This window comes from Ochotona princeps, chromosome 6 (genome assembly GCF_030435755.1).
Source record: "Ochotona princeps isolate mOchPri1 chromosome 6, mOchPri1.hap1, whole genome shotgun sequence".
Classification (NCBI taxonomy): domain Eukaryota; kingdom Metazoa; phylum Chordata; class Mammalia; order Lagomorpha; family Ochotonidae; genus Ochotona; species Ochotona princeps.
Window position 1 is genome coordinate 69,374,706 of NC_080837.1, and position 16,160 is coordinate 69,390,865.

The following is a 16,160-nucleotide window of genomic DNA, read 5'->3' on the forward strand; positions in this document are numbered from 1 at the left end:
TGCAGGGTCCCAAAGCCTTTGGGCCGTCCCCGACTGCTTTCCCAGGCTACAAGCAGGGAGCTGGATGGGAAGTGGAGCTGCCGGGATTAGAACCAGTGCCCATATGGGATCCCGGGGCGTTCAAGGCGAGGACTTTAGCCACTAGGCCACGCCGCCGGTCCCCTTAATATCTTCTTTTAAAGATTCATTTATTTTTATTAAAAAGGCAGATTTACAAAGAGAGAAAGATCTTCCATCTACTGGTTCACTCCCCTAATGGCCACAGTGGCCAGAACTGAACTGAGGATGCAAGGCCAGGAGCCAGGAGTTTCTTCCTGGTCTCCCACAGTGGGTACAGGGTCCCAACGCTTTGGGCCGTCCTCTGCTGCTTTCCCAGCAGGGAGCTAGATTGGAATTGGAACAGCTGGGACACAAACCGGCACTCCCATGGTATCCCAGCGCTTGCAGGGGGTAGGATTACTCAACTGAGCAATTGCGCTGGGTCAAAACCTTCATATCTTAACCCTGAATAATATTTTTTCATGAATCAAGCATGTCTGGCCACCAGGTCACATAAGGCCAGCAAAAATCATTTGGCCTGGAACTACCACATCAACTGCAGCTAGGTCTTAAAATTCAATACATCTGATTTTTAAGGTGATAATATTATATGACCCACAAATGACATTATAAATGTTCAAATACTCCTTGGCAGAAAAACAGTCCTCACCTCTGAACTGTAGCTCTTCCATTTGTAACCATACGTTGATAGAGTATGAAGGACACACAGCAGGTTATTTAAATGAACTTATGACTGTTCAAATCCTTGATGTTAACCAGAAATTACTTTGCTAAAAAATATACTTCTATTATTAACATGCTTTCTCGCTTTTCACTTCTTTCTTATAAAAGATGCCCCAAAAATTCTGTTAAATAATCTCTAAATTCCATATGACATCAAAGATGAGTATTTCAGTTTTGATCACATTAAAACATTGTAAGAAATATTTCTGATTTGTACAGTCTAAAAACAGCTTTATACCAAAACACTCTCCAATAACCAGTAAGTGAACTAAAAATAAGAAACATATTGAAAATAGTAGGCAAAAAGAAGTCCAACTGAAGCATCTTCCCCCTCATTTCCAAGTTCCTGAAAGCTGCTGGGAGCTTATGTAAGCACTGCGGTTTGTTTTTGCAGCGGGAAGGCTTTAAGTAGGAGGGGAGGTCTAAAATAACAAGTCTCCAACAGCAAAAGCTAAGTGCAAAAAGGCATCTGGTACAGCAACTAAGAAGCAATTTGAGACACCGGCTTCAAACCCCAGCTCTGCTTCCAACTCCACTTCCTGTCCGTGTGCACCCTGGGAGGCAGCACAGCACAGCTCGAGTGCTTGGGTCTCTGCATCCACATGAGAGACCCACTCTGAGCTTCCAGCTCCTGGCTTTGATCTGCTCCAGCCTGGGCTGCTGTGGCCTTTTAAGAGGGAACCAGTGCATGGAAGATCTCTCTTTGTGTTTCAGACTTCTAAATAAAATAAAAATAAATAAATATTTTTAATTTGCAAGTTGCATAAAGTTAGATTCTTTTGTTATGGAAACAAAGTGTAGCACACATAGCAAGAGTGTTACATCGAACTAAATCAGATCAAGTCAGGTGATACTAAAAGCCACCTGCCATCACTTTCCAACAGCTGTGTAACAGACCACAGCGATGTAATTCTGACTCCCCCAAATGCTGGAAATCCCTTAAACAAGTTGTCACTCCTCCTAATGACAAAAGCATGCTCCTGTGGATGGCAGTGCGGCGGTTAAGCCACCACCTACAATGTCAGCATCCCATATAGGCACTGGTTGGAGTCCCCAGTCACTCCATTTCTGGTGCAGCTCCCTGCCAAAGGCCTGGGAAAGCAGCACAGGATGACCCAAGTATTTGGATCCCTGCACCAAACGGGAAACCTGGAGGAAGCTCATTGGGGGAATAAACCAACAGATTAAAGGTCTCTCTCTGCCTCTCCCTCTTTCTCCATGTGCAACTCTGCATTTCAAATCAACAAAATCATGTAGATTAGTCTTCGTAGTAACACCATAATATCTACACTATTTTGAGACAAATAAACACACTCAGAGATGGCCTTGCCTGCAGCCATACCCATGCGGTGAGCGACCAGACCTGCTCCTCCACGCTGCCACCGCTGCTGCCTTTAAGTCCCAGTGAATCACAGACATGACAAAACACCACACTGTACCCCAGGCCCCGACAGACTGCTTAGAACAGCCTGGTATCCCTTCCAGAACTGTCCTTAGCAAAAGAGAGACTAATAGAGTCACTCATTAGGCCCCTTCCCTTTAACGTATGACCTCGGTGTATTACGTGGGACCAGCAGTGTGAGAGCCATCTTTGAGGTGAGCAGCAATACTAAGACAATCAGTTATGTTAAATACACAGCCCAGATCATAGTTAAGGCCTGCTTTTGAACTGCATTTTGGCCAAGGGGGTGAAGAAAAAGACTTGACTCCGAGTTTTCACTTAGTTTTAGGATGTATACAAACGTTGCCTATACATACATAGGCTTAGTTTTCAGTGAGAAATAATAATTGCATTTGCAGATGGCACTGCAATGTGATGCTCTGATAGTAAAAAGGCAGAAGGGTCCAATCAGACTCATTAACAAACTCGTTGCCTCATATGCTGCCCCGGCCTTGGGGGGCCACCGATAAGCCCCACCTCCCACCTCACACAGGGCTCCAGGTCCCTACCTGTGGCCATGGCAACTAATGGTTCAGCTGAAACTTAAAACTGGTTACCTTCAGTTTGTGCGCTTCTTCTTTATCCCCAGCAAAAAACGAATTCTCATCAAAGTGCAAAGGAAATGACCTGAAACAAAATACTCATTTTGTTACATCATAAAAATGAAAATTCCTGCTACTAATATAGTACTTGAACATAATTATAATATAGATACGTATAATTACAGTAAATAATTAAAATAGATAATAAAACAATGAAAGTGGGGTGATAAGTAAAATATAGTAGAAATACAATAAAATCAATACACGAATCCTCCAGAACACATTCTTATCCCCATTATTAATACTACTTGTGTAACACAGTATGAGGGTATGTCATAAAGTAATGAAAAATGGAACTTAAATGTGCATTTTCCACAAACTTTTCAAAGTTTCCTCTATTCAACCAAATATGTACATCATACAAGCATCAAATACTAAAACAATGGCTCTGGAAGCTAAGAAGCTATGTACCCAGATCAAAACAGAAACAAACTTCCATCCTAAAACAACTACGGACAAAAGTAGCTTTTAAAGATTTTTAAATTAGTTTCTTTTCTCTAGACGATTATTGAAGAATGAAATTTTGAATACTACTTGTCACACATCTCTGAATGTGAAAGTTGTAAAATATAATAACTTATTAACTTACTTGATTTCATGAAGTATTTCCAGAAGTAACTTCTTGTTTTCTGCATCCTGAATTTTGTTTCCAGTGAACAGCTGGAAATCTGGGCGCTCAAAGAAAGGTAGCACTTTGGACAGAGCCCTTAGTTCTATCAGGTAGAGAAAATACAGGTTCTTCAGCCTTCTTGGTCCTTCACCCTCTGTCAAAACCCCATCAAATCGCTGCTGGAACTCTGTGATGTTGTGCCCCCATTTCTTATCCAACCAGGTATCTGGGAGGAAAGAAGAATTAAGTGTTAGCAATTGAATGTTATAATTAGGTTAATTATGGGTATAGAGATTAATGTTATTTTTACTTTAAAATATGGAATTCTTTTAAAACCATAAAAATGATTTTTCATCGCTTAGCCTTAAAGAGTTCTACCCTCATGTCTTACCTTCTGGAACACAGCCTTAAAGTAAAATCAATTCAGTGAGAAAGCAGGTTTTATTAAAAATCAAATTCCTGAACATAAACTTTCACATAACCTAAATATTCAATTTAAAAATTATTATTCAAATTTGCTAGTGAATTTGAAGTGCTATTACTGTGTTTTGGTGTCCAAGACATACAAGGCATTAATCCCAGGAGGAATGCATTACTGATGAAATTCTGCCATCACACAGAGCTGCAGGGAACGCTTCTCCCCATCAAAGCTGCAAGTCTGGGCCCGGCGCCGTGCCCTAGTGGCTAAGTCCTTGCCTTGAACGCCCTGGGAGCCCATATGGGCGCCGGTTCTAATCCCAGCAGCTCCACTTCCCATCCAGCTCCCTGCTTGTGGCCTGGGAAAGCAGTCGAGGATGGCCCAATGCTTTGGGACCCTGCACCCGCATGGGAGACCCGGAAGAGGTTCCTGGTTCCCGGTTTTGGATTGGCACGGCAACGGCCGTTGCGCTCTCTTGGGGAGTAAATTATCGGATGGAAGATCTTCCTCTCTGTCTTTCCTCCTCTCTGTATATCTGACTTTGTAATAAAAATAAATCTTTAAAAAAAAAAAGCTGCAGGCCTGACACTGACATGTTACTGCATGGGTTCTGCAACAAGGGACACTGTGCTCTTGCAGCGTTTTCAAGGCCGGTGAAACGGTTAAGAGTAGGCCGAGCAGTACTTCAGTTCTGTCTCTGTTGCCACATTCCTAGTGACTGCTTTCCAGAAAGGACTTCTATTGCCCGTTACTCATTCAGGTCAGTCTTTCCCAGTTCACATTGGCACCAAGAAGATCTTAAGCATACCTGAAAGGAAGTATAATAAAACACACACAAGTCAATGACACATACCTTGTAGAAGATATCTGGCGCTCAAATGCACATTAATGCTTGCATGGAGGCCAGATATAAGTCTGTAGAACGCTCTTTTTTCCACACACAGACCTGAAAAAGTCAGTGATTGGGAAATAAATTTCATGTGACTCTTCAATGCAAAATTAATTTAATGTCTCTTTAAAATGAGAAAAAAAATGATCATATAAATATGTTTAGAAGTTTCCAATTACCTTCTAACCAGCTGTAAAAAGTGTTTTCTGAAATGAAAAAAAAAATTAAGTCACAAGGTTGTTAACAATGCAAAAACACAAGTCTTTCAAAGTTTGACAACATTACGGCAAGTTTGGATAAACAGTGATTACAGATCGCTTCATCTGAGGGCTCTGTCTTGCCTGCAGCTTGGCCAAGGGCAGCAGTGAAGCTCAGGATGTGGATACGGTTCTGGCTCACTCTGCTGTGCGGCCTTTAGCACGGCCTCAGACAGCCCCAGTCTCAGAGCTATCAGAGTGATTTTGCTTTTTCTTTCCAATTTTATTTATGTATTTTCAAGGCAAAGACATACAAAGAGCAAAGAGAGACAGAAAGAGAGAGAGAGCACGCTACATCTGCTGGGTCATTCCCCAAACGCCTTGCGACACCCAGGGCTGGGCAAGAGTCAGAGCCGGAAGCCAGGAACTGAATCCACATCCCAAATGCCCACAGCAGCCACAGCTGGGCAAGGATCAGATGCAAGAAACAGGCACTCAGGCTAGATCCCTGACCTGTGTGCCAGGAACCCAACCACCTGAGCTGGCCCTGCTGCCACCCAAGACCTATGTTAGCAGGGAGCTGCAATCAGCAGCTGGAGCCAGCACAGGTCTTCTCAGGTGGGAAGCAGGTGTCCGAACCTGGGGGCTAAAAGCCTACTTCCTGCATACAGTGCCTTCCATGCAGCCACAGCACAGACTTCAAACAATGACTCAGCCACAACTAGGAAAGCACATGGCCTTATTAACAATTTATGCCACTGAAAAATCAGGGCCAGTTACACACTTTTTTTCTTAAGTTTTATTTTATATTTATTTTAAAGGTAGAGTTGCAGGCCTGGGTTGAAAGGAGATCTTCTGTCTGCTGCTTCACACCCCAATGCCCACACTGAACAGGGTTAAACCAGACCAGAACCAGGAACCAGGTCACCCATACACGTTAAGGACACAAACACTTGGGCCATCTTTTGCTGCTTTTCCAGGTACATTGGCAAGTAGCTGAACCAGAGGTGGAGCAGCTGGGGCTAAAACCAGCACCAATATGGCTTGGCAGCATCACAAATGGTCGCCTAACTCATTAAGCATAACTCATTAATACCAGCTGCATATGATTTTTATATTAGGAAAAATTATAAATTGTATTGGAACTGTATTATCTGTCTGTAGTTGGTATTATTGCAAGCTATTCTTCAATTCAAAAAAATAAATGAAGTGGAAATGCTACATAAAAACAAACATCATTTATAATCTATGCCCTACTAAGATCCCTACTAATTACCAGACCTGGTAATTCTGACTTAGAATTATTCTGTAAAGAAGTAATTCAAGAGTCTAGCAAATGTCATGAATAGAGAAGTTTATACAACAAAAAGATACAAGTGGTGGCAGCAAGATTGAAACTGTTAATTTTGTAATATGCAACAATATCAGAACAGAAGATACTGCCCTCTACCTATAGCGGGTGAGGATAAAAACTGAGTAATACTTGCAGCCGACACGATGGTTCAACTGCCTGATCCTTCACCTGTAAGCGCCAGCATCCCACACGGATGCCAATTCATGTTCCAGCTGCTCCGCTTCGGTTTTTTTCTTTTTCTGAAGATTTATTTATTTTATTGGAAAGTCAGATATATAGAGAGGAGGAAACAGAGAGAAAATTCTTCCATCCACTGTCTCACTCCTCAAGTGGCCGCCAGAGCTGAGCTAATCTGAAGCCAGGAGCCAGGAGCTTCCTCCATGTCTCCCACACAAGTGCAGGGTCCCAAGGTTTCGGCAGTCCTCCTTTGCCTTCCTGGGCCACAAGCAGGGAGCTGGATGCAAAATGGGGCTGGCGGGATTAGAACCAGTGCCCACATGGGAACCCAGTACATACAAGGCCAGGACCCCAGCCACTAGGCTACTGCGCTGGGCCCCAAGGACCTCCACTTCTAATACAACTCCAGGCTTATGGCCTGGGAAAGCACAGAAGATGGCCCAAAAGCCTTGGCACCATGTACCTGTGTGGGAGATCCAGAAGAAGCTCCTGCCTCCTGACTTCGGATTGGCTCAGCTCCAGCTATTGTGGCCAATGGAGGAGGGAACCAGTGGTCAGAAAATCTTTCTCTGTCTCTCCTCTCTGTAAATCTGTCTTTCCAATAAAAATAAGTCACAATTTATTTTTAAAACATCGCAGCACAAGGGCCCAGCGGCGTGGCCTAGTGGCTAAAGTCCTCACCTTGAAAGCCCCGGGATCCCATATGGGCGCCAGTTCTAATCCCGGCAGCTCCACTTCCCATCCAGCTCCCTGCTTGTGGCCTGGGAATGCAGTTGAGGACGGCCCAAAGTTTTGGGACCCTGTACCCATGTGGGAGACCTGGAAGAGGTTCCTGGTTCCTGGCTTCGGATCGGCGCACACCGGCCCGTTTCGGCTCACTTGGGGAGTGAAACATCGGACGGAAGATCTTCCTCTCTGTATATCTGACTTTGTAATAAAAAACAAATAAATCTTTAAAAAAAAAAAAAAAAAACCCTCTGGCCCGAACACTCTGCCCATGCCCTCCCTGTACACCTGGGATTCAACCAGGCACCAGGCAAGGAAGTCATCCCTGCTGGAGGAGCAGCCTGTTCAGGGGTAACCCCTCACCCAATCACACCGTGACAGTGGGCTCTGTCCGGCCTGCCTCAAACATGGCCAATGTCCCTCAACTCACGCTTTCACTCCCTGAAGTTCAGATAAAGACATCAAAGTCAAGTCCTTCTCGTTCTCAAAAAAAAAAAAAAAATCAACTTTGCCATGATGAGCACATCAAACAAATTCATACTTGTAACACAGAAGTGACACTTACCTTTACTTTTACCTGAAAAAGAAAACAACAAAGTCTATCATTATTACTGACTTGTTCCAGCTGCGCACTTTCTAACGCTATGCCTTCATAACAAGTTTTTCATAACAGTTCATCCACACAAGCAAAACGCAAGGGACACACCACCTGGGACTGCCACTCTGGCTAAGGATGCTGGCGAATGGTACCTGACTCAATCCAACAGCACCGTCTCAGGGAGCGAGACTCACGTAGGATCTCCTGGGGACAACCACAGAGGAACAATGTCCCACGTGTCACTCGAGAGAGCTGCTCAGTATCTGAAGGATTTGTTTGCCCTGCAGAGCCGACATTTATTGATCCTACAGCTGCAGTGTAATTTCAAGAAAGATCTGTATTGTTGCTTTCAAATCTCCAGATGTGAATTTTGTTTTGCCCTTCATCAGGAACATTTACAGCCTGTGAGATTCAAATTATGTAGAAGGCAACAATTTACGTGCAGCTGCTTGTTGATTACTGAAAAACTCACTCTGTCTTGCCCACTTTTCTTGAAAGCTTTTACTGCTTATGAAAGTAATACACTCTTGCTACAAACATAAAAGACCCAGGCAAACAATAAAATTAAAAAGCATGAGTTACTGCTCCTGCCCAATGATAAACGCCGTTTATATTTTGGTAACTGTCCCTTTTGTTTGTACGTGGGTAAAAAATTATACCAATTATATCTTTATTAAAAGCATACTTATTGCCTTAACACCTTTGTTTTCCTTGATGTACTACTTCTCATCACTTTTTATTTAAACAAGTACAGATTTACAGTAACATTTACTGGTGGCCACATTCTATCGTGTGACTATATCGCATCTCATTTGATGAACACTTACACTGCCCCATTTATCTCTAAGGTAACTGGGGGTGACACCTTTATTAAGTCATAATTAAGTTTCACCCCTTGCCTATAAGCTTGTACTTTCTCTGCTATTAAATCAAATGGTTTCCAATAAGTATACACTGACTGACAACCTGAAATGCCTCATTGAATATTCTTTCTTTTCTACTCAGGGAAAAGCGCATCCGCCAGCTCTTAGGGAATGATGTCATCGTATCAGTTTCCCAGGGGAGATTTAGTCACTGACTATATGACATCATCCCTTTTCAGATGAATTTTAAACATATAAGCCTTACACGTTTTCTAGAAGCACATACAAGACTTTACCGGTAAATACACACCCAAACCACTGACAGATGCTTTTAAAGGACACAGCCTGTTTTTAATAACGGATCCTTCTGCCTGCATCAGCTGGGCACTTTCTGGCTTTGACTGACCAGTGGCGACCTCAACAGTAAATAGTGAATTGCCATTTGTGGAATTAACATGTGTTTTTTCACAATTGTCGACAAGACCATTTGGTGAGGGGAGTCATTTACACTCATCATTTCTCTAACAAACCACCTCAGGCTATTCAAGGATGAAGGCTGCCCAGACAGACCAAGACCAGGATACAGTCATAAAGAACAATAATAAAACAATACTACATTTTGGGGGGCGGGGGACACAATACCAGGAAACAAAACCTGCTATGTGGTAACTTCCGGTTAGCAGGATCATGGAAAGCATAGAAGAGGCAGCATTTGGCCCAGAACTCAATTTGAAGAAGAAAATGAAAAATGCTAGACATGTGAATTTGAAATCAGACTCTATATATGCGACAATTTTAAGTGTTAGGGAAAACTCGAGAAGTTTCTTGAACATCTATGTTTCTAGAAGAGGCAAAGAAATGGAAAAACTATATGCCTGTGTGTCTATGAAAATGAACATAAGAATAAGCAGATATGTGCTGATCTACATCTTATGATATTCTAATACTATGAAGCTCATTATAAAAAATATTTTTTACAAGGTAGAAACATTGTAAACACCCTCTTTGCACTCTGGGGCGTAACTACACTGGGAACAGCATCTCCGCTCTGTGACGTCACAAGCCCTTGGCATTGATGTCACCTTGGCCCTGCTTCTTATTAAAGTTCACTGGCTGCTCATTCATAACAATGCAAGTCAATCACCCACCTTGACCAGAAGCCAAAGGACTCAGCGGCCTTTTAATGGTCTGTGGCCTAGAAACAAAAGAATTCAAAGCATTGTATAAAACATAAATGTTACCAAACCACCATTACTTAGGTGATACTCTCTCAAGAAAGCTGCCTAAATAAAATAGTGCTCAAAATAAAATCATTTTATTGAAATTATAAAATAGTTTTCTCTAATTGCTTTAGCAACACTGTGGATTTATTTTTACTGGTAATAGCTCCTCCTCTTTTCCTACTACATTGACCAATAGGTTATTCCCTTTTTTTTTTTTAATTGGAAAGGTAGATATACAGAGAGGAGGAGGGACAGAGAGGAAGATCTTCTGTCTGTAATTCTCTCCCCAAGTGGCCGAATTGGTCAGAGCTGAGCCAATCTGAAGTCAGGAGCCCAGAGTTTCTTCTGGGTCTCCCACGTGGGTGCAGGGTCCCAAGGCTTTGGGCCGTCCTTCACTGCTTTCCCGGGCCACAAGCAGGAAGCTGGAAGGGAAATGGGGCTACTAGGATTAGAACCAGTGGCCATATGGGATCCTGGTGTGTGCAAGGCAAGGACTTCAGCCACTAAGCTACCACACCAGGCCCAACTAACAGCTTATTTTCTAATTACTTCATTAAACAAAGGAGGAAAAAATGCTAGTCAGGCTCTTCCTCTAGATCACTAACACGTTTTTATATATGTTATACATGTTATACATACATTGCATCAAAACTGGAAAAAAACTGTTGGTACATTACTTACACTTAGCTAATCATTTTTTTTTTAATTTTTTAATCTATTTTATTGTGTTGTTGTTGACAATCTTTACATAGTTAATTACAGTTAAAGAAAGAAAAAGAAAAAAAAAAGGTTCAGGGGGGTTGGGAAGTGGGTAATACTATTATGTCCATATTGTTTCCATCATGTATCTGAGGTAAAGGGGGATATTGAGGGGGAAGCCCCACCCGGTTTCCCGCCCACCCCGAGTCCCGGATGTGGGGCATGCTCTGAGATATGTGCTCAAGTGGTGTTAATAGTTCTCCAGTTATGAATCGCTGCCAGTTTCGCTCGATGAGGTCGTCCACTGATTGATATGGTCCATCATAAAGTCTCCGTTTGCCCCATATTTCGCTGCCAACATATAGCTGAGATGAATGATTTATCTGCTCTGTCTTGCTAATCATTTTTTTTAAGATGCATATATTTTACTTGAAAGAGACACACAGAAAGGAGAGAAAGAAAGAGATCTTCCATCCACTAGTTCCCTCCCCAAATGGCCACAACAGCCAAAGCTGGGCCAACCCAAGCTTCCTCTGGGTCTTCCACACGGGTGTGAGGGTCCAAACACTTGGGCCAGCCTCTGCTACTTCAACAGGTCACAGGCAGGGAGCGCCACTGGAAGGGGGGCAGTGAGAACCGCTGCCCATATGCAGGCAGAGGGTTAGCCTAACACATCACCAAACAGGCTCCAGGTAATTTATTTAAGGGCTATTTATTTGAAAAGCAGAACAAAACAAAAGGCAGAGAGGGAGACTGGGAAAGCGGGGCGGGGAGGAGAAAGGAAAAAGAGAAAGAGAGAGATCTTGTATCTGCTAGTCCACTCTGCAAATGCCCACTAGCGCAGAGGCTAGGGCACACTGAACCCCTCTGTCTCTCCCATGGGGAACAGGGACCCAACAACTGGGTCATCGTCCTCTGCTCTCACAGTGGCTTCACTAGCAAACCGGCCCAGAAGCAGAGCCAGCAGGACTTGACCCAGCACTCCGATATGGAACATGGGCCTCACGTGTGCTGGTGGCTTACTCCGATTTTCCACAATTCTGGCTTCTAGGTAATCTGAAAACATGTTAATTTGCTTTGTAGCCATTAAATTAGTTAAGATTTAAATTCAACTTTTTTTTTTAACCAAAAAAAAAAAAAAAAAGCCATGAATGTTTGGGGGAGTTAATGGGGAGTTCACAGGCTTCTAAATCCAAAATAAATATGCATTAGTATTAGTCTGTACAAACTAAGAGATTCTGAGAGCAAAGTAAGCCACATTTTAACACACTCAATATAATCAACTTAATACCTCATATATTGTTTACTGTTAAAAATACTATGGGAATCAGGGAATGAATTGGTAATAACTGCAATACAAACAAAAACACAAACCTTTAAACCTTCAAGTCACTAAACCAAGCACTCCTAATAATAATGAAGATAATTGAAATAAAACACATGGCAGAAATAAGTAAATAATGAAAACTACTCACTTTTCAAACCGAAGAAATTTCTCAAGACAAAATAAAAAAGAAGCGGAGCAGGGACGGACGTTTAGCACAGCGACTGAGCTGCGTGCCCTGCCTGCGTCCCCTCTGAGGATGCCCAGCTTCAAACGCCAGGCTCTCCACCTGTCCAACAGTCATGTCTAAGGGCCAGCACTATGACGCATCAAGTAAAAAAGTCCCCGTTTGCTGTGCGTGGGCTCAGGTTCAAGTTCTAGCTGGTCCACTTCCAACCCAGCACCCTGCCAGTGCAGCTGGGCAAGCAGCAGAGGATGGCCCCCGTGGGTGCAGGGGCCCCAGAACTTCAGCCAGCCTCGACACCGTGTGACACTATGCCCTCGGGGAAATGAAGGAAACCTCTGGCTCCACGTTGTCCCTTCTGCAAAGACTCGAGCACCTACTCCAGGGTATCCTGCTAGGTGCCCACAGCACTCCCATGAGGCTCTAACGCTGCTAACATGCATGCCTATAGGATTCCCCAGAGGAGAAACAGACCAATGAAAAGCTAGGAGTCTAGGTCAAAACACATCAATCATGTAACAGAGTAAGCTTGATCTGTAATCTTAAATTATTGTAATTTAATTTTAAAAAGCTTATCTTACAGAGATTACTAAATGCAAGTGACACATACTTGAAGCAGTTTTCTTCATAGATGACATTCCATATCTTCCAAGCATCCGGTCCTTTATAACCTGTGTAACGCTCGGGATTCAGCAGCAAATCCACGTATTCAGCATCTGGGGACTGGATGTCTGCAAAACAAGATGCCTCGTTCTATCATTCTTAAAAAGCCAGTACACACGACTGTACCTCATTGATCCTGAGGTGCTATAACCACAAGGCATCAGGGATTTCAGAATAACTTTTCAGAAGGAAGCAACAGACACAGCTGTATTAACTGAACACACTTGTGTCAGAAACAGTCGTTAGAAACCAGGGCTCCGGCGGCAGGCTGGGTTAGAGGCCAGGCCTGGAGTTCCTGCTGGCCTGCGGTCTTGTGACTCTGAATTGGCTGAACTCTATAACTAGTGCAGCAATGAAGCCTTTGGCTGTAATGTAAATTAAAATATACTATCTCAAAAAATAAATAAAATTCAGGTTAAAAAAAAAAATAATCCAGGCCTCACCACTTAATTTACCCTGTATATCAGATAGAACTTCAAAACCACAACAGCGGCATCGAGGCGCCCAGGGACTCTGGATGTTCCTTGGAAGCCCATCAATGCCAAAGAGTGATAAAATGGGCAAAAATGGCCTGAAACCACCCCAGGGGATGTCACAGGGACACGCTGCAAAGTCCATCCAGCTCTCATGGTAAGAAAAGGTTAACCAAAAATAATAATAAGCTTGGTCACTTGTATTCCAGTTCACCTATTAGAAGCACAAACGAGGGAGACCATTTCAGAAGCAGCATGCCGGTGGCGTCTAAAAATAGCTGGAAGTTAAATGTAGAAGTGGCAATTAAATACACTTGAAAAAGTCAACACAAGAACTTTAAAAACAAATTAGCAAGTGAATCGTCTAATTTTAAGGAGGGATAATTCTGTTCCCTACAGTTACCACCAGAGGCAACTGTCACAGCCTAGCAACTTTGTAACAAATTCCTTTCTTTAAAAATCTCTGAATTTTAAGATAAATAATGTACTTTGAAACACAACCCCACCAAGAAATGGTTGAATTTTTAATTATTCTCCCTAAATAGAGCCTCTACTTCACCTGTGACAAATACTCTTCATTTCCCTTCACCTTAATAAACAACAAATTGCTACTATAACCCTGTTTTGCCACAGGACACAAGCTCAAATTTCTAGTTAGGTTTATAAAATACCTTCACTCCTTCACAAACAATATATATTCATTTTGGGCCCGGCACAACAGCCTAGTGGCTAAAATCCTCGCCTTGAATGAGCCAAGATCCCATATGGGTGTTGATTCTAATCTCAAAAGCCCCACTTCCCATCCAGCTCCCTGCTTGTGCCCTGAGAAAGCAGTTGAGGACGGCCCAAAGCCTTGGGACGCTGCACTGGCGTGGGAGACCCAGAAGAAAAAATATAGATTCCTTTTGTGAAAGTAGTCAGACCCTTTTGGTAGAAGAAACATAATAAATGGGCAACAATTCACTGACCTTTACCAGATAATTGCTGGTTCCCAATCAGCACTACATATTATAGTCTCAAAAGGATACATTTTAAATAAAAGTTCAAGTTTTTTTTTTTTTATTGTATTCAATTATTTGAGGGACAGAGAGAAGCTCACTGGCTCACTTCTCAAATGCCCAAAATGCATGGAGTTGTCCAGGCTGAAGCTGAGCGCTCCAGCCTCAATCCAGGACTCTTGTGTGGGTGGCAGGGACCAACTTCTTAGTCGGCCCGGCTGGCTGCCACGAGGCCCACCAGCAGCAGTGTGGAGTCAGGGACCAGGGCCAGAATCCAACCCAGGCACTCGGACATAGTAACCAACTATCACCAAGCTCTTGGCAACACTACAAGCCTGAAGATAAACTTTGGGATGAAAAATGTTCATGTTTCAGTTTTCATAATCTAGGATCAGAAATAGGGAGTACACATATCAGATATTAGCGTGCCAAAAACCACTCATGTTCTCTACTAAGCAAAGCTCTTTAAAAAAAAAGCCAAAAAATTCAACATAATTACTTTCTCCTTTTCTTTCTCATTCCCAGGAATTGAAGGCTTCGGTTTTTTTGCTTATAATTAAAATGAACATTCCTTTTAGTAATTTTTAAAGGTCATTAACCCAAATTCATTTTTTGTTTTTGTTTTTGTTTTTACCCAATTAAGAGGATAAGACCTCAACTTAGAAAACTGCAGACAACAGAAAACAGAGAGAATTCCTAAATCTTGATCAGAGTTCTAACGGCTTCTGGGGCTGGCAGCACCAGCTGTTCCGAGCTTTAGATGTCACACACATGACTCAGAGCTCAATATTCTCAACAACACCAACAGAGAACATTATCAAGGCAAGCACACAACCTAACAGTTCTATCACAAACGCAGATTTGTGGTAGTGCTTACATTGGCCCTTTCTATGCAGAAAGCATCGCTAGATGATACAGACATGCAAAATACACTACCAGGCATTCAGAACTGCAAGTCATGTCAATTTTTCTGAACTCTTTTCAAATCGTTTTAACACTGTAGTAAAATAGAATAAAATTCACCGGCTCAACCACACTTAAGAGGCATTAATAACATTCATAGTTTTGTGAAACCATCACTGTTATTTTTCCAAAACTTTTCCATCACCCCAAACCAAACCACATTAGTCATTGATTTCCCCCTGCCCATCCTCTACCTCTGGCAACCCAAATCATCTTTCTGTCTCCTCCAATTTGCCTATTCCAGGTGTTTCCTGTGAGTGAACTCGTGCAATACCTGTCCTTTTCTGACTGTCTTATTTCACTTATTGCTTCTTTTTTTTTTTTAAAGATTTATTTTTTATTACAAAGTCAGATATACACAGAGGAGGAGAGACAGAGAGGAAGATCTTCCGTCCGATGATTCACTCCCCAAGTGAGCCGCAACAGGCCGGTGCGCGCCGATCCGAAGCCGGGAACCTGGAACCTCTTCCGGGTCTCCCACACGGGTACAGGGTCCCAACGCATTGGGCCGTCCTCAACTGCTTTCCCAGGCCACAAGCAGGGAGCTGGATGGGAAGTGGAGCTGCCGGGATTAGAACCGGCGCCCATATGGGATCCCGGGGCGTTCAAGGCGAGGACTTTAGCCGCTAGGCCACGCCGCCAGGCCCACTTATTGCTTTTTGATGGTCAGCCACGCTGCAGCAGCTATTAGAATTTCATTGCAAAAAAGCTCCAGGCTCCTGGCTTCAGACTGGCCCAGTCCTGGCTATTGTAGACAACAGGGGAATGAACCAATGGACGGAAGACTCTCTCTGTCTCTCCTCCTCTCTGTAACTCTGCTTTCAAATAAATAAAAAATAAATCTTGCAAGATTCAGCTTGGAATGCCCAGTTCCCTCTAAGGGTGCCAGGTGTACGTCTCAGCTGGGCTCCTACTAACACACACCTCGCTTAGCAGCACAAGGCTGCCCAATCTGCTGTATTCCTATCATTCCAG

The 16,160-nt window shown here is 43.0% G+C and overlaps 1 protein-coding gene across 1 annotated transcript in view; it reads right to left on the minus strand.

Moving 5' to 3' along the window:
* ERO1A (endoplasmic reticulum oxidoreductase 1 alpha) overlaps positions 1 to 16,160 on the minus strand; it is a 47,377-nt gene that overhangs the window by 6,664 nt on the left and 24,553 nt on the right. Inside the window, exons 7-13 of the mRNA XM_058666442.1 lie at positions 12,699 to 12,819; positions 9,807 to 9,853; positions 7,763 to 7,774; positions 4,923 to 4,949; positions 4,708 to 4,800; positions 3,416 to 3,662; positions 2,782 to 2,851 (exon numbers count right to left, since the gene is read on the minus strand). Of these exons, the coding sequence (XP_058522425.1) occupies positions 2,782 to 2,851; positions 3,416 to 3,662; positions 4,708 to 4,800; positions 4,923 to 4,949; positions 7,763 to 7,774; positions 9,807 to 9,853; positions 12,699 to 12,819 (617 nt within the window). The remainder of the gene's footprint in view (positions 1 to 2,781; positions 2,852 to 3,415; positions 3,663 to 4,707; positions 4,801 to 4,922; positions 4,950 to 7,762; positions 7,775 to 9,806; positions 9,854 to 12,698; positions 12,820 to 16,160) is intronic.